Raw genomic sequence first — 19,477 nt, 5'->3', positions numbered from 1 at the left:
TTCTGCACCTTTGGAGCTGGGCGTGATTTCTGGAAACCCTTCTTCGGACAATAGATGGAGAAAATGCCCCGGCTCCCACAGCCCAGGGACTGGCCATATCTCCAGGGTCTTCCACGGGAACAACAATGGCCTCTTTCATACTCAAGCTCCCTGGGACTGAAGTTTCCAAAAACAACATTTTCTCACCGCAACAGGCCAGCAGGAAGTTTTCCCTTCTGGCCACTGAGGTCTCTTCTGTTGTGATTACACGGGGACCGACATCCCTGATACTTCAGTGGCGCAGAACTATCTGCCCCCAGGTTTGAGAACAACACAGGACGTGGCGAGGGAGGGTCGTAAGAGGGGCTGGAGAACGAACTGAGCTGTAGCGAGGTGGTTCCCAGGGCAGAATCCTAGGGAATGCCACAGCTCTGGATTCCAATCCCAAAGCAGCCACTTGCTCTGGGACCTGGGGCCACCTGGTGTCTTTGTCTACAAAATGGAAATCATGATAGCATCTAGGTAAGCGGAGTTGTTTTGGGATTTAAGTTGAGATAATTCACATAAAAGGCACTTTGCATGTCATTTTTGGAATAGTCGAAGGTGAGCCGGAGACCTGGGCTCTCCCACTGCAAGAACCAACTTGCGGCGTGACTCTGAACAAATTCCTGCCCCTGGGCCTCACTTGGACCACATGCTGTCCAGTGGCCCCACTCTCAGAGAGTCTGTCTTGCCCACTCCTCCTACCTTAAGGGCTTCCCAATCTTGACCTTGAGCTTGCCAAGGTTTATGAGATTTGTTTTCCCCCAAGACCCCACCCATCTGTCACCCTGACTGTGCCCTGGTCCTCTGCTCCATCTGAAACTGTAAATGGAACTTTTACATATCAAGCTTCTGTCCTGGGCTGGCCCTGGGGAAGGGGGTTCCCAACACGTCTTCTAGACTCACAGCAGCCCCTTGAGACTTCAGAGGAGGAGGCCAGAGAGGGGGAGACACTTATCCAGGCTCACACAGCAGCACAGCAGAACTAAAATCTACCTCTGGAAGTCTTCAAAGCTCCTATCATGTTAAAAATGTTTTGTGGTGGAGAATATTGAACATACATAAAAGTAGATAGAATTGTTTAATAAATTCCTATGTCCCCGTCACCCAGCCCTGACCACCGTGGCGTCTCCTGCCCTTGTGCACCTTCTCTGTTATTCGCCAGGAAATCTCAGACATCACATCATGTCATCTGTCAATGTTTCAGTATATGCCTTTAAAGGATAAGGACTCTCTTTTTTAACACAAGCAAATTAACAAAAATTCTTTGATATCACCATTATGCCATCAGTATTTAAATTTCCGGTTGTCTTGTACATGTAATAAATGTTTTAAAATACGTTTTTGAAATCAAGATCCAAATAAGATCAATACATCACAATGGGTTTACATTTCTCTTTACAGGTTCTCTCTTCAATGTTTTGTTCATTTTCTTTCTTGCAATCTATTTATTAAAGAAACCGGACCCTTTGTCAATAGTTTCCCTGTGTATGAAGTTTGTCAATTACATCCCGGTTCTATGTTTAACTTGTTCCTCAGCCCGGGGTATTTCCTGTAAATTGGACATTGGATCTAAAGGCAAAGCCCATGTCATTGACCTATACCAAATACTGCCCCTGTTTAAACCAAAAGAACCCTCTGATAGCAATAGAATAGCTCATGTTTACTGAGTATTTATTACACAACAGACATTGTACTAAGTGTTTTACATGCATTAATTCATTTCATGCTCACACCAGCCCTGGGAGGTAGATTCTACTGTTCCCCATGGCTGCTGGAGGTCACACAGCTAGGAAGTGCCACAGGGGTCACAACCTTGTGATTAAAAGATTTAGGGAAAGCTGGGCACTGTGGCTCACACCTGCACTTTGGTAGATCAAGGCAGGAGCATCGCTTGGCCCAGGAGTTTGAGACCAGCCTGGGCAACATGGCAAAACCAAAAATGAAAAAATTATCTAGGCACATACCTATAGTCCCAGCTTACTGATAAATGAAGAAATTAGTGTTGCATGCCTGTCCTCTCAGCTACTGAGGAGGCTAAGGTGGGAGGATCCCTTAAACCCAGGAATTCAAGGCTACAGCGAGCTACAATCACACCACTGCACTCCAGCCTGGGCAACAAAGCAAGACCTTGTCTCAATTAAATTAAAAAGAAAAAAGGGGTTAGGGAGATTGGGCCCCGCCCAGCCCCTGTGTGACCAGGGTTGGGGAGAGAGGTCAGTCAAAAGAATGGCCATGCTTCATGGGGAGTAAGAGGGTACAAGGCCCCCATGTCTAGGGAGGGCAGGTGCATCGCTGGGGGTCTGAAGGCTGCCCCCGAGGCTCATGCATCTCCTTCTGTTTCCATAGATCTGGTCTTGGAGAGGTGTGATCTGGAGCTGGAGACCAATGGCCGAGACCACCACACGGCCGACCTGTGCCGGGAGAAGCTGGTGGTGCGACGGGGCCAGCCCTTCTGGCTGACCCTGCACTTTGAGGGCCGCAACTACGAGGCCAGTGTAGACAGTCTTACCTTCAGTGTCGTGACCGGTGAGTACCTGCATCCTCACTCTACCACCACCACCACCACCACCACCACCACCACCACCACCTCCTCTCCACCCTGACATGTCCCAGACCCCTGACAGAGAACAAAACAAATAACTTTACCCCTCTTTGTTCCCTGGGAGATTGCCACCTGTCATTAGCCCCATTTTAGAGATGAGGGAACTGAGGCCCTGAAAGGGAGAAGATGTCATGCAGACCACCAGCTTTGTGAGCAAGGCTGTGCCTCTGGACCCCTGAGCTTCTGAAAGCCTATTATCACCAGGGTTGCAGGTCAGCCTTCAACGAGGAAAGCTGATCAAGATCCCATCTACAGGCCGGGCGCGGTGGCTCACACCTGTAATCCCAGCACTTTGGGAGACCGAGGTGGGTGGATCACCTGAGGTCGGAAGTTCGAGACCAGCCTGACCAACATGGAGAAACCCCATCTCTACTAAAAATACCAAATTAGCTGGGTGTGGTGGCGCATGCCTGTAATCCCAGCTACTTGGGAGGCTGAGGCAGGAGAATCACTTGAACCCAGGAGGCAGAGGTTGCAGTGAGCCGAGATCATGCCATTGCACTCCAGCCTGGGTAATAAGAGTGAAACTCTGTCTCAAAAAAAAAATCCCATCCACAAGCCAGGCACAGTGGTACATGCCTGTAATCCCAGCTATTTGGGAGGCTGAGGTGAGAGGATCATTTGAGCCTAGGTCTTTGAATCCAGCCTGGACAACATAGCAAGACACCACCTTAAAGGAAAAAAGAAAAAGATCCTGTCTGCCCTTTCCCATATCAAAACAACTTTCTAATCCCTCTGCAGCCTGAAATCTGTGCAACCCAGCCAGGCACCTGGATCAGGCCCAAATCAGGCCTGGGTGGCAGAGAAAGAGCCCAGTTGGCTTCAGCCTTCTATATGAGCAGTTCTGGGTCCCAGCAGTTCATTCTCCAAGCATTTGGCAGCTGCCTCAGTCTCTGAGGCTGGACAGAGAGACCTGATTCTAGCGCAGGCTGGGTTGCCTACCTGCTGTGTGACCTTAGGCAAATTACTTAACCTCTCTGAACCTGAGTTTCGTTATCTGAAAGCCCTCATATTGCAAGGTTCTTAAGTGTCTGCTGTGGGGGAGGGCCTGCGGATGTTTGCAGCTGTTGCTTATCTTCATACTGGGGCCGCAGGAATGGGTAAAGGGATGCCAAGGCCCCAGGCATCTCATCCCCAGATGCGTCGTGCCGAATTTTCTTTGTTGGCCATTCCTGGGAAAATGCCCTCAAATGCCAAATTAGTGGGGCTGGTTTCTGGTGGGAGCCACTCCCTTGAGGTCAGTGAGGGGCCACCTGGCTAGGACTCGGGATGGGAAAGGCCAGCTCTTTCTGAAGTATCCGAGGGCAGAGATGGCAGCAAGCATTCCTTGGCTGAGGCCTGCATTGACCTAGAAGGCCGTTGATAAGGCTTATCATGGGGACTGCAGGCTCGCCTCGGATACCTCCTCCATCCGTCTGCTCCCTGCCCCTGGCCTCCTGGTGGAGACACACCCATTGCCCAGGAACTCCCCCCATAAGCACCCTGGCCCCGTAGGTCACTTGCTAACAGAGCCAAGGAGCCCCCAGCAAGTCTCTGACCTTCCAGCCTCAGTTTCCCCCTCTACGAAGTGGAAAGTGAGGGTACTTGGCAGTTAAGGACTGGATCTGGTGGCCTGAGAAAAGTCAGGCTTGTGGTAGTGAAACTCACAACATCTATGGCACACCCGCTGAACGCATGCTTGTCTTGAATCCTCGCAGCTTAGAAGTTATAAAGGACTCCATTTTGCAGACGGGAAAGCTGAGGCTCGGAAAGGTAGTCACTGGCTCAGGAGGGTCAGTCACACAGTGAGTTAGGGACACAGAAGGCTTCCAACCCTGACCGCAGGGTGAGGCTTTTCATCCGTATGTCCCTGCAGTAGGCACACTGATCACAAGTGCCTGCCGGGTCTCAGTGTGTTCCTCTGTGAAATGGAATGGTAGGTGAGCTGCTGGCTTGGGCAGCCTGTGATTTCTACTTTCTTTTTTATTTATTTTTCTTTCTTTAAACTTTTATTTTAAGTTCATGGGTACACGTGCAGGTTTGTTGTGTAGGTAAACTCGGGTCATGGGGGTTTGTTGTACAGATTATTTTGTCACCCAGGTACTGAGTCTAGTACCCAAGCATTATTTTTTCTGCTCCTCTCCCTCCTCCCACCCTCAAGGAGGCCCCAGTGTGTGCTGTTTCCCTCTATGCGTCCATGTGTTCTTGTCATTTCTCTCCCACTTATAAGTGAGAACATGGATTTGGTTTTCTGCTCCTGCGCTCGTTCGCTAAGGATAAGGCCGCCTTCTTTTCTCTTCTTTTACTCTCCAGATGTCCCCTCACCTTTTTTTTTTTTTTTTTTTTTTTGAGACAAAGTCTCGCTCTGTCGCCCAGGCTGGAGTACGGTGGCGTGATCTCAGCTCACTGCAAGCTCCGCCTCCCGGGTTCACACCATTCTCCTGCCTCAGCCTCCCGAGTAGCTGGGACTACAGGCGCCCGCCACCATGCCGGCTAATTTTTAATATTTTTAGTAGAGACGGGATTTCACCGTGTTAGCCAGGATGGTTTCCATCTCCTGACCTTGTGATCCGCCCACCTCGGCCTCCCAAAGTGCTAGGATTACAGGTGTGAGCCACCGCACCCAGCCCAGATGTCCCCTTTCTTATTTCTCCTCCAATTGTCTGGGCAGCGTAGTGTTAGGTGATTAGGGTCCTGAGTTTGGGGTTGGGTGAAGGGCCACTGCTGACCTTCCCACCCCAGCCAGCTAATCTCTGTCCTCCAGTCTCCACCAACTTATCTCAAACCATAACCAACCTGCCCTGGTCACTTCCGCAGCCCCTGTAGGCAGCCACAGAGGAGCCCAGATCTCTGAGTACAGAGTGCACACATCTTCCCTGTCCAAGCAACCAAGAAATTCCCGAGGCCTGGGGAAGCCTGAGGGACAATACCAGGAAACCGGGCCCTCCCTCAACTCCACGCCTGGCCTGGGTCAGCACTCGGTTCAAGGCCTGGCCAGCTGACTCTGCTCCTGTGCGGGAACATTCTAGCTTGTGATGGGAAACTGAGGCCCAGAGAAGCAGGAGAGCTGGCTAAGGTCACTCAGCGAATGGAGCTGAGTGAATGTGAAAGTGAATGTGTGGCCTGACCCCACACATTCCTAGATGTTGTGTGTTTTCACCCAGACAGTTCGAGACCTGACAGATTCTGTTATGGGGTCCAGGCCACACTAGACAAATGCCATCCTTGTTAGAGGGATAAAGCTCTGCTTCCCTCCAAGGATGGGGTTGGGTTTGAGGGGGTGTGGCTGTGGCCGTAGGAGTGAAGTCAGCCTGGAGGAGTGAAAGTAACCCTTATGAGGCGAATAGAAGGCTTTACTCTAGAAGGTTCTGCTCACCCACCCCATCCCAGCCCGGCCACCATGGTCTGGGATAGTGGCCAGGACCCTAGGCTCCCTGTGGTCATTTGGGCACAGAGTCGTCCTCATGGTGCCCCTGGTCCCACAAAGAGGATGATGTAGAACCGCAGCCAAGGACTTTGTGAAGCCAGCTTATGTGAGCAGCGGGTGGACCGTGGGACAGCCTGTCCTTCTCCTGTCCCCCCGAGATCTGGGAAGAAAGGGGTGTGTGAGTGTGTGTGACTGTGTGTGCATGGCTGTCCCAAGATAGAGAGAAAGGGAAATGCGTTTCCTGACTTGTCCCCGAGGGTAAAATGTCAACAGCGACATTGGCAATGGGACCTGGCCCAGGCCTGATGCCACAGAGACCAGATCATTGATCCTCTGAGCGGGGACGTTTCTGAGATTGGAAGGAGGGCCCTTAAGAATTAAGTAAGGGCCACAAGCATAAACTGAGGCTGTCCTGAGCAAACTGTGATGCTTGGTCACCCCAGCGCCACCCCGCTCAGCCTCAGTTTCCATATCTGTGAAGTTCTTCAATAAAACTAGACAATCTCTACCTTCCACTCCAGTTCTCATAATCTACTATTTAGCCTGAGAATTCATATTTTTAGTGGCCCCTTCTAATAACACTGACGATCGCTCACATTTCCTGCATGATAACTGAGCTGTCACTGTTCAAAATGCTTTCTATGAACTCTCTCATGGAACCTTCGAAACAGATCCAGGAGGCGTTCATGAAAACTGAACAAGGCTAACTATGATTTCCTGAGCACTTACTATACACCAGGCGCCTTGTGGGATGCTTGGCATGCCTGTCCTCTTTAAGCTTCACAACAACCTTATAGGGAGGTACTGCCACTGGCCCCATTTTACAGATGAGAAAACTGTGGCATAGAGAAGCTAAGTAACTTGTCCAAGTTCATAGAGCCAGTTTCGAACCTGAGACTGGACCCTCCCGGGCATGTGGCCTAAGCCCGTTTTCTTCTTGGATAAGAAAGCAGATCAGAGAGGCCTGGTGATGTGGCCCAGGTCACACAGTACTCAGGGGCAGAGTGGGGGAACCAGACCTAGGGTGGGTCTGGGACCCCAAGCCTGCACGGCTACTCCCCGAATGCCAGCTCTGGAAGTCAGGGAGCATTCAAAGGCTTCCAGTTGGTCCCTGGCACTTGGGCAGGGCCCCAGAGGCCTGTGTCGTGCCTGTTAGTTCATGGTTACATTTGAGCTGGGTGTGGGTGGGGCTGGCTGGCAGGGAGGAGGGGGCTGAGGGCTGGGAGGGAGCCCCAGGGTGAGCAGGCCCCAATAATGTCAGCAGCGGGTGGGCAGAGCTGCAGAGAGGGAGATGTAAGAATAAAAATAAACTTTCCTGGGCACCCGCCCAGCCAGGCAGAGAACGTCCTCTGTCTCCTCTCCACCACCCATGTCCAGAAAGTGACCGGCCCCTCCTCGCCCTGCCCATGACTCAGACCTGCCTGTGGGGGTGGCCCTCCCCTCCACCTGGAAAAGTCCCTCAGGCTTCCCCAGGCCTCGGGAATTTCTTGGTTGCTTGGAGAGTGTGCCCATCGCTGTGCCTTTGAGAACCCGGCCAGGGAGTGTCCTGTTTGGGAAGCAGAGGCACCGTAGAAGACAACTGAGAGCTAAAGACCCACTTCAGATGCGACCTTTGCCACAAACTCCTAGGATATCCTTGGGAGACCCCCTTCGCTCTGAGCCTCAGTGTTCTCACCTGGGCAAGGGGTCTCAAAGGAAGCAGGTGCTTCATAAAGTGTAAAAGGCTGTAGGAAGGAGAGGGGTGGTTATGACCAGCATCTCAGAACTGCCTGTGGAGATGCGGGGGACAGCAGTTGGGGGGGCTCAGGGAGACAGACACCTAGAGGCTGTGTGGGCCAGCCAGCATCCTCCGCTGGCCTACCGCAAGGGGCTCTCCGAGGAAGGAGGTCCCTTCCTGCTCAGTGTCTGGGCTTCCTTCTCTGAGGGAAAAAGCGGGACGCTAGCAGGTAGAGGATTTAGGCAGGAAAGGGGGGCCCTGGGGCATCTTGCCTAATCCTTGTTTTTTTTTTTTTTTTTTTTTTGGAGACGGAGTCTCGCTCTGTCGCCCAGGCTGGAGTGCAGTGGTGCGATCTCAGCTCACTGCAAGCTCCGCCTCCCGGGTTCACGCCATTCTCCTGCCTCAGCCTCCCGAGTAGCTGGGACTACAGGCGCCCGCCACCTCGCCCGGCTAGTTTTTTGTATTTTTTAGTAGAGACAGGGTTTCACCGTGTTAGCCAGGATGGTCTCGATCTCCTGACCTCATGATCCGCCCGTCTCGGCCTCCCAAAGTGCTGGGATTACAGGCTTGAGCCACCGCGCCCGGCCCTAATCCTTGTTTATGCTACACAAATGAGCCAGGCAATCCCAGAGAGAGGGATGGGCTTGTCCCAAGTCACGTCATTGCAGAGCGGTGGAATGAGCCTTGGCTCCGGGTTGCCTGGCTCTCTCTCAGGAGGACTCTCTAGTTGAGGACATGTGTATGCCTGTGGTTTTTTATGCATTCCCACAAAACCACCCCGAAAGGCTGGGGTTCTGAGCCCCTCTTTACAGATGAGGAAACTGAGGCTCAAGGAGACAAAACTTCTTGCCAAAGTTATTTCAGTGGTTCGTGGCAGAACTAGGCCTGGACCCCAAGCCGGGGGACCCCAGGTAGGTGCCCTGCCGTGCCAGCCCTGCCACCCCTAGCTCACAGCTACTGCTTCTCCCTCCACAGGCCCAGCCCCCAGCCAGGAGGCCGGGACCAAGGCCCGTTTTCCACTACGAGATGCTGTGGAGGAGGGTGACTGGACGGCCACCGTGGTGGACCAGCAAGACTGCACCCTCTCGCTGCAGCTCACCACCCCGGCCAACGCCCCCATCGGCCTGTATCGCCTCAGCCTGGAGGCCTCCACTGGCTACCAGGGATCCAGCTTTGTGCTGGGCCACTTCATCTTGCTCTTCAATGCCTGGTGCCCAGGTGAGCCACACGCCGTCCACTCACAGCGTTGGGGTGGGCAGGGCTGGATCCGCCCATGGAGGCCACTGGAGGTGGGAAGAACAGGGGATAAGAGACACACATCAAAGTGGACTGGGTGGGGCCCACTGTGCTCCAGCCTCACAAAACCCTCAAGACATGAGTACTCCTGTTATCCCTGTTTATAGAAACAAAATGAGGCCGGTCTCAGTGATCCATGCCTATAATCTCGGTCCTTTGGGAGGCTGAGGAGGGAGGATCACTTGAGTGAGCCAGAAGTTAAAGACCAGCCTGGGCAGCAGAGCAAGACCCTGTCTCTACAAAAAAAAAAAAAAAAAAAAAAAAAATTTAACAGTAGCTGGGTGTGGTAGTGCACGCCTGTGGTCCCAGCTAATTGGGAGGTTGAGATGGGAGGATCATTTGTGTCCAGGAGGTGGAGGCTGCAGTGAGCTGTGATTATACCACTGCACTCCAGCCTGGATAACAGAGTGAGACCCTGCCTCTAAAAAACTAAAAATACAAAGAAGTAGAATGATATGCCCAATTCCAGATATTTACCAAGGGACTTCATTCACTGTTTGAGGCCTGTGTATTCCCAGACCACTATGAACTGGGGCTTAGCGGCGACTTGGTTTCAAAAGCTACACATCAGAAAAAGGGTGCCCAGCTGATGCCCAGGCCCGGGCACTATGTCCTGGTTCTGTTTCATGGGGCCCTGTTTTTGTTTTTTGTTTTTTGAGACAGAGTTTTGCTCTTGTTGCCTGGGCTGGAATGCAATGGTACGATCTCGGCTCACTGCAACCTCCGCCCACCAAGTTCAAGCAATTCTCCTGCCTCAGCCTCCCGGGTAGCTGGGATTACAAGCATGTGCCACCACGCCTGGCTAATTTTTATATTTTTAGTAGAGACAGAGTTTCACCATGTTGGCCAGGCTGGTCCCGAACTCCTGACCTCAGGTGATCCACCCGCCTCAGCCTCCCAAAGTGCTGGGATTACAAGCATGATCCACTGTGCCTGGCCGAGGTGGGCAGCCATGTTTTAAATCTCACCCAGACTGGTTTGGGGAAGGGAAACGGGGAGTGAGGTTGGGGGGAGGGCTGAGGGAGGGGGGTGAGTAGGAGCAGTTTGACTGTCCAGCTGCCTTCTTACGCACTGTCTCAGTCGGGCCTCTCAACAATCCTAAGGGTGACATGACAGCGTCCCCACTTCACACACAGGAAACTGAGGAGGCAGGGGTTGCCCATCACCTCCCCAGGCCTCGATTTTCCCATCTAACTAGCAAGACAGTCGGGTCTAATGATCTGTTTCCTTTCTGCTCTAATGAAACAAAGCAGGGGGACAAGCATCGTGGGCCAGGCCCCTCCTGGGAATTGTGTGTCCGTCCTCAAAAGGGCGGAAATTCCGGCCTCCTGGCTGTTAGACCACCACCTTCTTGCTGGCCCACTGCTTTATCTTTTTTCTTCTTTATTTTGAGGCAATTTATATTTGAGCAGAAAGCTTTTAAAATTTTTCTCGTTTCCATATTTTGACTTTTATTTCCCAGTATAACAGTAGGCCATGACAGCATTCTCTTTAGAAAAGCTTCAAGCCCAGGTGCAGTGTAATCCCACGTCTGTAATTCCACACTTGTAATCCCTGCACTTTGGGAGGCTGAGGCAGGGGGATCACTTGAGCGAGGAGTTCAAGACCAGCCTTGCCAGCATGGTGAAACTCACCATCTCTATAAAAAAAATACAAAAATTAGCCTGATGTGATGACACACACCTACCTGTAGTCCCAACTACTCAAGAGGCTAAGGTGGGATCATCTCTTGAGTCCAGGAGGTTGAGGCTGCAGTTAGCTAGGATTGTGCCACTGTACTCCAGCCTGGGTGACAGAGAAAGACTCTGTCTCAAAAAAAGGGGAGGGGAGGGCTTCAAGACTACAGAGAAACGGCCTCACCCTTTGACCCCTCCTCCTGGGGGAACACCATTGTTAGATATTTTGCGGGGGCTCCCCTCCTTAGGCCAGTCTGCACGTGCCTGGAGAAACTGCTGTATTGTTTAGGGCTCTGTCTCTCTATCACAAACATAAAAGGATCCCACCGTATACATTAACCTACAACTTGGTTTTTTCCCCTTGCAATACACTGTGAGGATCTGTCCACATTGGTCTGCATACATGTGTTCATTCATTCTTTCTTTCTTTTTTTTTTTTTTTTTTTTTGAGACCGAGGATCTCTCTGTCACCCAGGCTGGAGTGCAGCAGTGAAATCTCGGCTCACTGCAACCTCTGTCTCCCGGGTTGAAATGATTCTCCTGCCTCAGCCTCCCGTGTAGCTGGGACTACAGGCATGCACCACCACGCTGGGCTAATTTTTGTATTTTTAGTAGAGACGGAGTTTCACCATGTTGGCCAGGCTGATCTCAAACTCCTGACCTCAGGTGATCCGCCCACCTTGGGCTCCCAAAGTGCTAGGATTATAGACGTGAGCCACCATGCCCGGCCACATCTGCTCATTCTTTCTAAGGGCCTCGAGTGTCCTGTGTCTTGCCCATGTGGATGGTCTAGCCCCCACTGATGGACAAGAGGTTGTGCCTGGAGGCTCATGGCACGCAGGGACCATGCGTCAATGAGCACCATTGCTTCAGACCCTGTGGCCAATGGAATGATTTCTCGGAACAGAAGTAGCCTTACTGGATCCCCCCGCCCCATAGGTTTGTTTTGAATTTTAGTCAACTGCAGAGGGTCGCAACTAGTTGGCAGCTCTGCCAACAGGACAGGAACATGCCGGTGTCCCCACCCTTGTCCACACCACAGGGTTTCAGAGTTCAGGGAATGGGGAGCGTGGTTCTGGGGGATGGCCCCCTTCCTCCTGCTTGGCCTCACCCGGCGGGTTGGAGTGGCGGTCAGCCAAGCGGCACAGTGACTAAAGTGACCCACATCCCGGGGCGGGAGCTGTAGAGCTGGTGATGCAGAGGCAGGAAGTTGGGCTGGGGTGAGCGCAGGAGCGCTACGGGAGGAAATCAGTCTGATGGGTGGGAAAGGGCCAGGTCTGCCTGGAAAATGGGACCCTCTTATACGTCAGCTCCAAGACCAATATGATCGAGTGCCAGTTATATGCAAGGCTTCACGTCCCCAGTGCCCCCACCTTTACCAGATGGAGACCTGAGCTGGGGACGTCACAGTCTTGGCATCCTGAGCTGGGGTGGGGACAGTTCAACAAGTGCTGACACTCATTCTAATGTTGAAACACTGTGGGTTGTCCTTTCTCTTTCATTCTTTATCCCACATCCTCCGGCTGCTGCAGAGCCATTATAGTTCATTGACTTCAGGGTTAATTTTTATAGAAGTTTCCAGAGCCAAAGATCAGAATACACAAGAGACTTGGCCTCTTTCCCATTTTTCCTCACTGTGATGAAAGTGGGGGCTGCTGGTCGCCGCAGATGGGCATGACAAAGCCCAGGGGTCTGAGGGTCCGGCAGCTGCTTCCTTCCCAGGCCACCTTCTCCATTAGACCTGACAGGCACAGTGCCTGGGGCCCGAGAAACTTTTAGGGGCCCGTGAACATGTTTTAATTTAATTTAAAATCAGAAGAAAAAAATGAACATTTAAGTTGAACAATAGGTTTTAATATGTAATACTGAGATAGCTGTCATTAACCAAGGCAGTCATTTTTCAATTACTTGTTTTCTCATGGAGGAAGGAATGCATGAAGTCAAGACTGCCTGCGGCTCACCAAAGTCATAATGCGGCTCCAGATTGCCCTTTTCTTGGCCTCAGTTTCTTCACCAGTGAAGTGGAGTCAGTAAAGCCCGCCTGATCTTTGGCCTCCTACCATCTGGTCCCAACTTCCTCAGCCCCCTCTTCTCCCCTCACTGGCCACAGACAACTAAATGCCCTGCATTTTCCAGCAGCCAAAACTTTGTTCTTTCTGGTCCTCTGCTTAGAATGCCACCCTCCAGGTTCCAACTCTCTAAACCTTAATCATTTTTCAAGACAGCATTCAGATGCCACCTCCTCCAGGGAGCCCTCTGTGACTCCCTCAAGCTGGACAGGACCCCACCTCTCCTGAGCTGCAGGAATCCTTTCTTGGCCTTCCCCTCTGCTACTGAGCTCTCTCTCCCTTGAATCATGCGCCTCCCTCATGCTACCTCAGGGCTTTCGTTTCCAAAGCACCTTTCAGATCTGCATTTTGGGCTGGCACAGTGAGATGTTAAGGTGGGCAGAGAAGGCAAAGTAGCCTACCCAGGGTCACACAGCAAATGAGGCTCAGGAGTTTCCTAACTCCTGGTCCAGTGCTCCTCTGTCTTTAGTCTCAATTTTCCTAGCTATAAAATATTCCTGAGCCTTGGTTTTCCCATCTTTAAAATGGGGCTTTCAAGGGTCCGTTCCTCATAAGGCTGTTCTGGAGATTAAATTTATTAACACAGGCCAGACATTTATCACAGGTCCCGGCACGTGGTGAGTGTTGGAGAAATGGCAGCCTTTGTTGTCACTAACCGATAACACCTTATCTCACTGATGTGGGATTATTCCTTAATGGTGACTTTCTCTAATTAAAAGAAGGATGGATCTCTGAGACACTGGCTTGGCCTAGGGAGGTGGCACCCTTGACTGCCAGATTTGCGGGGACCCTGGGGCCTCTGCAGACCCAGAGCTGAGGTCCCTTTCTTCCTGCCTGCAGCGGACGCTGTGTACCTGGACTCGGAAGAGGAGCGGCGGGAGTACGTCCTCACCCAGCAGGGCTTTATCTACCAGGGCTCGGCCAAGTTCATCAAGAGCATACCTTGGAATTTTGGGCAGGTAAGGGCAACACCTTGTTTCTCCCAACCATCTCAGGCCCTTCTGTGTGCCTGACCCTGTGTCTGGGGGCAGCCAAAGCTGCATAGGTGGGAGTGAGTCACAGAGTCACCCACTTCATGCTGTCATGGATGCAAAGGCCCTGAAACAGCTGAAGGTTCAGAGAGGGCCAAGGCTGGCCTGAGGTCACACAGCAAAGGTGGTGGCCCTGGATTCAAGGTGGGGAAAGAACTAGGAGAGCCTTTGGGAGCTGTGAAGTTGGTTGGTATCCCGGGAGGGGGGAAGAGGGAACAGTAAAGCTCATGTATTTAAATAATAGGCAGTACTTAGAGGGCACTCGCTGTGTGCTAGGCATGTGCTAAGAAGGGGCTTTAAACCCTCACCCAGATCAGTGGTTCTCAGGATCACTGAAAGACGGTGTTAAAATACTAGGGGGTGAGAATTTGCTCTTCAAACAAGTTCCCAGGTGATGCTGATGCTGCTTGTCTAGTAACCGTACTTTGCGAACAAACAAGCCTGAAATTTAGGGACTAAAAACAACCATCACTTATTATTTGTTACAAGTCTATGGGTCAGCCGTGCATGGCTGTCTAGGCTGGGCTTGGCTGGCCTCAGCCGATGGCTCATCTGTTTCATGTGGTTTCTCACTCTCCAGCCGGCCAGCCTGGGCTGGTTCTCTAAACCAGTGATGATAAATTTCATTTATCATCCATCCACCTGTAAAAATTCTTGAGACTGCTGGGAAAACTCACAAAGCAAGAACTATTGCACCCCTGGCCACTCAACCTCCTGGTGTGTTAGGAGGTATTGGCCTCCTGGGGTGGGGTTCACCCTGAGGCTTCCCCCAGCAGCCTCTGGGGCAGGGTTCAATGTTCAGGCCTAGAGGGTCCTACCCTGAAACCATAGGGAAATCTTCCCTGTATGGTCTCAGGCTCTGACCAAAGTTTTCTCATCTGAATATTGTCATGATAATTGCAAAACTGTCTGCCCAGCAACCCCATAGCCTGCTGTGGGATAGAAATGAAATGGGGGTATGACCGTGATGCATAAAATACATCAGAAAATGAATTGGCTCTGATTTTTCATGGCTTTTTATTCTCTCCTGAGAAGGAGAACAAAGTCAATTTCTTCCTTTATTTCCCAGGGTCCTGTTTTGTATCCGGGCTTGTGCTGGGCTATGGGACATAGCCCTTGCAAAGCTTCTGAAGGGGATCACAGTCCAGGAAGATGAGACTTAGAGGAAGGAAGGAATAACAGCCTATGGGGATCGGGGGGACTTCTTGAAGTAGGGAATATTTGAGCTGGGCTTTGAAGAACAAATAGGAGTTTGCCACGCAAGGAGGTGTGTGCACGATATCCTAGGCCAAGGGAACTATGCATGTGAAAGCTCAGAGGTTGGAAAGTTTACGTCACGCCTGAGACGTACGTTGTAGCTTGGGGCATACCTTGTGTGTGAAGGAGCCCCAAGAGATGAGGTGGGAGAAGCCAGCAGTGTCCAGGTTGTGGAACAGCCCTGAACATCAGGCTGATGGCAATAGGGAGCCACAGAGGGTTCACGCCATGGAAGGCTATTGTGCAGCTTGGAGGGAGATCCGGCCCAGGAAAGGACCACAGAGGTGGGGGGAAGAGAGCAGACAGAAGGGCCCCGCAGGTGGATGGTCCAATGGAAGGTGGCAAGAAGGGGTCCTGCTTTTGAGAAAGATGACATTTGAATGGCAAGGCTGAGATGGTGTGAGCCCTGCAGAGAGCAGCAGGAAGCGCATTCTGAGCAGAGAAATAGCACGTGCAAGGGCCCTGGGACAGCGAGCCTGGGCAGAGTGAGTATGGGTGTGAGTGGTGAGAGATGAAGTCAAAGAGGGGATGGGGGCAGATTGTGAAGGGCGTTGTGGGTTGCACGGGGAAGTCTGGGTTTTACTGTGGATACGGTTGAAACAGAAGAGTGATGGGACTGGCTTTCTGTATTTAGAATCTGTCTCAGTTCCCATCAGAGCAGTGTGTGTGGGCTGGGTCGGAGGGGGACGAGGGGCTGACATCAGCTCTGCAGGGTGGGCCACGCCTTGGGGAAGTGGGAGATTTGGCTGAGCAAGAGGAGAAAGGGACAGTGACAGGGCCCAGGGTGACCCTGAGGGGGAGCCCCAGGGACACTGGGCTGCCCACTCCATGGGCTCCTGCTCCAGATTCCCAGGTCCCCTCAACCAGGTCCTGGATGAAGATTGTCACCCCCTTTGTCACACACTCATGGCTCACCCAGTCATTGTCCCACTCCATTCCCTCCTGGGCCAAGAGAAGCTGCCACCAGAGGGATCTGGCAGACTCAGCTGGAGCCTCGCAGTCTGCTGTGTGGGACAGAGCAGGAAACAGTGGAGGCTTCAAGGCAGGCTTCCTGAAGGAAGTGCCTTCCTAGCTTCCTCCTTCTTCTCTTGTTTCCTCTGACACAGTTTGAAGATGGGATCCTAGACATCTGCCTGATCCTTCTAGATGTCAACCCCAAGTTCCTGAAGAACGCCGGCCGTGACTGCTCCCGCCGCAGCAGCCCCGTCTACGTGGGTCGGGTGGTGAGCGGCATGGTGAGTGAGTGGCAGGGCCTTCCAGGGTGGGGCCCACAGGGGGCTCCCGCAGGCCCCTCCCTCGCAGTGGAGACACAGGCCATTCACTGTGCTGGGCGCGGTGGGGGGACCTAGGAGATGGGTAAGTCTCGAGGAAGAGACCTTACATTGGAAAGATATGATTTACACAGATGAGGCTGATGCTGTGAGATCCCCCAGAGCAATTAATTTATTCAGTTCTTCAGCGGATGTTTATCAAGTACCACTTGTGTCCTAGGCACTGGGGATACAGCTGTGTACAAGTCCCGTGTGATCTCTAACTTTATGGAGCCTGTGTTATAGAGGGTAGGGGAGAGGAGACAGACACTAACCAAAATACCGTATGAACGAGCAGGCAGTCATAAATGACGGTGCACGCTCTGAAGGAACCCGAGGTGTGACAATGCTGGACCGCAGGGCCAGGCTCCGGGAGGGGCTGAGAGGCTCCCTAAGGTGGTACCCAGGAGAAGGGCATTCCAGGCAGAGGGTACAGCTGTGAAAAGGCCCTGAGAAGGGAGCGACTTTGGCAGGTTTGAGGAAGGAAGGGAGGCCAGTGTGCCCGGAGTGGAGTGAGCAGGGCCTGTGGGTGCAGAGGAAGCTGCAGAGGTGGGCAGGGGTGAGACCAGAAGGGCCTCGTGGATCGCGGTCAGGAGGCTGATTTTATTCTTGAGGTAATGGGAGTTCAGGGCGAACGACACAATCTGGGGTGGGAGACCCAAGCAGGTCTTTGTAAAACTGAGATCACGCCATGTCACTTCCCGAGCAATCCTGTGTTCTTCACAGGACAGAGTCACATCCCCAGCATGGCGTTCAAGACCTTGACCCTGCCCCACCTCCTTCTTCCCCATCTCCCTCCTGTCCCCGGCTCCAGCCCCCACCCTCTGCCACACACCGCAGTCTGTCACACCATGGCCCCTTTGCCCCTGCTCTTTCCTCACCGTGGAGCTCCCCTCCCCGCCTTTCACCCCACGCCTGCTGCGCTCACGCTCACCCAGGCGGCACAGCTGTCACCCCATCCCAGGTTCAGTCCCCGTGCTGCCCTACTGGTTGCAGGTCAACTGCAACGATGACCAGGGTGTGCTGCTGGGACGCTGGGACAACAACTACGGGGACGGTGTCAGTCCCATGTCCTGGATCGGCAGCGTGGACATCCTGCGGCGCTGGAAGAACCACGGCTGCCAGCGCGTCAAGTACGGCCAGTGCTGGGTCTTTGCCGCCGTGGCCTGCACAGGTGAGCTGCTTGCTGGGATGTGGGTCCTGAGCCCCGGGAGGAGCACAAAGAGCACCAGAGTAGGAATCAGGACATCCCTGCCCCTGCCACCAACACTCTCAATGTGCTATGTGGCCTAGAGCCTGTGACCACCCTCTCCGGTCCTTTATCCAATAGCCATTCCTCCGGTGGTGGTCAGGATCAAGGGCTATTATTTGGGAGACTGCACGGGCTCGGGGCTGAGAACTTGGGCACTGGAGCCAAGCACACCTGAGTTAAAAACCCCCACCCTCCCACCACTTGCTCTGTGACCTTGAGCAAATGACTTCTTTCTGAACCTCAGTTTCCTCATCTGGAAAATGGGGACAACATCAAGACCTTCCTCCTAGAGTGGGTGTGACATGAAGCTGCTCAGCACAGAACCTGGCCCAGTGTTGCTCTCAGCAAATATTAGCCAGTAATAACTGGATCCTAACAGTAACATCAGTGTCAAGAAACAAAGCATGTTCTAAATGTCAAGGGGGAATAGCAAGCAATTTAAAACCAAAAAAGTAAAAAAAATTTAAAACAAAAATCTTAAAAATTTAAGGCCAGAAAATATTGATGGTTGTTGCCAGGCTAATCACGGTGCTTATGAAAATGGGTTAGCATCACACACTGGCTAAGAATGTGGACTCGAGACAGGAGGATCGCTTGAGGCCAGGAGTTTGAGACCAGCCTGGGCAATGTAGTGAGACCTTGTCTCTACAAAAAAAATAAAACAAATAAAAATTAGCAGGCATGGTTGTGTGTGCCTGTAGTCTTGGCTACTCAGGAGGCTGAGGCAGGAGGATCACTTGAGCCCAGGAGGTTGGCTGAAATGAGCTATGATTGTGCCATTGCACTCCAGCCTGGGCAACAGAGCAAGATCCTCTCTCTCAAAAAAAAAAAAAAAAAAAGAGCACAGATTCTGGAGTCAAGGCCTGGGGTTCAAATCCTAGCTCTGCTTCCTACCAGCTGTGTGTCCTTAGGTAAATCACTTAACTCCTCTGAACCACAGTTCCATTGTGTGTAAAATGGGCGTGACAGTAGTGTCTTTATCCTGGGATGGTTGTGAGGATTAAATGAGTTAATATGTGTGAGGTAGCTGAGCGTGGTAGTGGTGCACCTGTAGTCTTAGCTATTTGGAAGGCTGAGGCAGGGGGATCACTTGAGCCCAGGAGGTCAAGGCTGCAGTGTGTCATGATTGCACCACTGTACTCCAGCCTGGGTGACAGAGCGAGACCCCATCTCTAAATAAATAAATGAATGTGGGAAGTGCTTAAAATGATCTTGGGCGCATGATAGAAAATACTTTTGTGATGATATTTATTGTCATGACTATCATTATTACCAGGCTCAAACTAAAAGGCTGGTCTAGGCTTCCCAGCTTTTCTGATTCCAAAACCAGTGCTAAGGCCCTGGAAAGGGTCCCTGGGAGGCCCCCAGCACATCCTCCACACCAGAGGCTGGGTCAGGGCAGCCTAACCTAGGTTCTCAGCCCGGCTGCCCTTGCCTTCTGACCCCTGCCTCTCTGCCTGGGACTGCCTGTTCCCCGTGACCTCTAAGTTCCTTTTTCTTGTGGAAACTCCCTCATCCGAGACACTTCCCTCTGAGAGCCCTAAAACACATCTTTTCAAAGAAGCCCATGGGTTTTCCTGGAGAAAACCCACAATCCAAGGCCTGGGTCCCCAGGCTCACCCGCAGAAACCCTGGTCACCCTGGTCACCCTGGGCTATGGCCGCCTGAACGTTTAGCAGCAGATCCTGCCCTCCGCTGCCCACTGCAGGGCTGTGTTCCGGTCCCTGCAGCCTCTTCCCAGGCTGTGTAGGATGGAGCCAGGGAAAACTTGGCCAAGAAAAGGGCTGTCTGACCACCGTGGCCGTAGAGTTCGTATGAAGAACCAGTGGTGAATTGG

The 19,477-nt window shown here is 52.3% G+C and overlaps 1 protein-coding gene and 1 long non-coding RNA gene across 8 annotated transcripts in view; one reads left to right on the top strand and one right to left on the bottom strand.

Moving 5' to 3' along the window:
- The window catches only part of TGM2 (transglutaminase 2), a 38,732-nt gene that overhangs the window by 1,227 nt on the left and 18,028 nt on the right, over positions 1–19,477 (top strand). For 3 of the 7 annotated variants that reach the window (XM_015149037.3, XM_077951793.1, XM_077951792.1), the window contains exons 2-6: positions 2,371–2,550; positions 8,725–8,967; positions 13,631–13,749; positions 16,185–16,313; positions 17,385–17,562. In XM_015149037.3, coding sequence (XP_015004523.1) covers positions 2,371–2,550; positions 8,725–8,967; positions 13,631–13,749; positions 16,185–16,313; positions 17,385–17,562 — 849 coding nt within the window. Of the gene's footprint in view, positions 1–2,299; positions 2,551–8,724; positions 8,995–13,608; positions 13,794–16,150; positions 16,314–17,384; positions 17,563–19,477 lie in introns of all 7 variants that reach the window. The other 4 variants (XM_077951791.1, XM_077951794.1, XM_077951790.1 and 1 more) reach the window with 4 other exon arrangements.
- On the bottom strand, positions 4,929–8,967 carry LOC144332158 (uncharacterized). The gene is made up of 3 exons (XR_013399932.1): positions 8,336–8,967; positions 7,508–8,021; positions 4,929–5,511 (listed from the first exon to the last, which is right to left on the bottom strand). It is a non-coding gene; the product is annotated as an uncharacterized LOC144332158 (long non-coding RNA).

The sequence above is a fragment of the Macaca mulatta genome, chromosome 10, assembly GCF_049350105.2.
Source record: "Macaca mulatta isolate MMU2019108-1 chromosome 10, T2T-MMU8v2.0, whole genome shotgun sequence".
Taxonomy (NCBI): domain Eukaryota; kingdom Metazoa; phylum Chordata; class Mammalia; order Primates; family Cercopithecidae; genus Macaca; species Macaca mulatta.
Note: the sequence above shows the minus strand (reverse complement) of the source record. Positions and strands in the feature narration are given on the sequence as shown.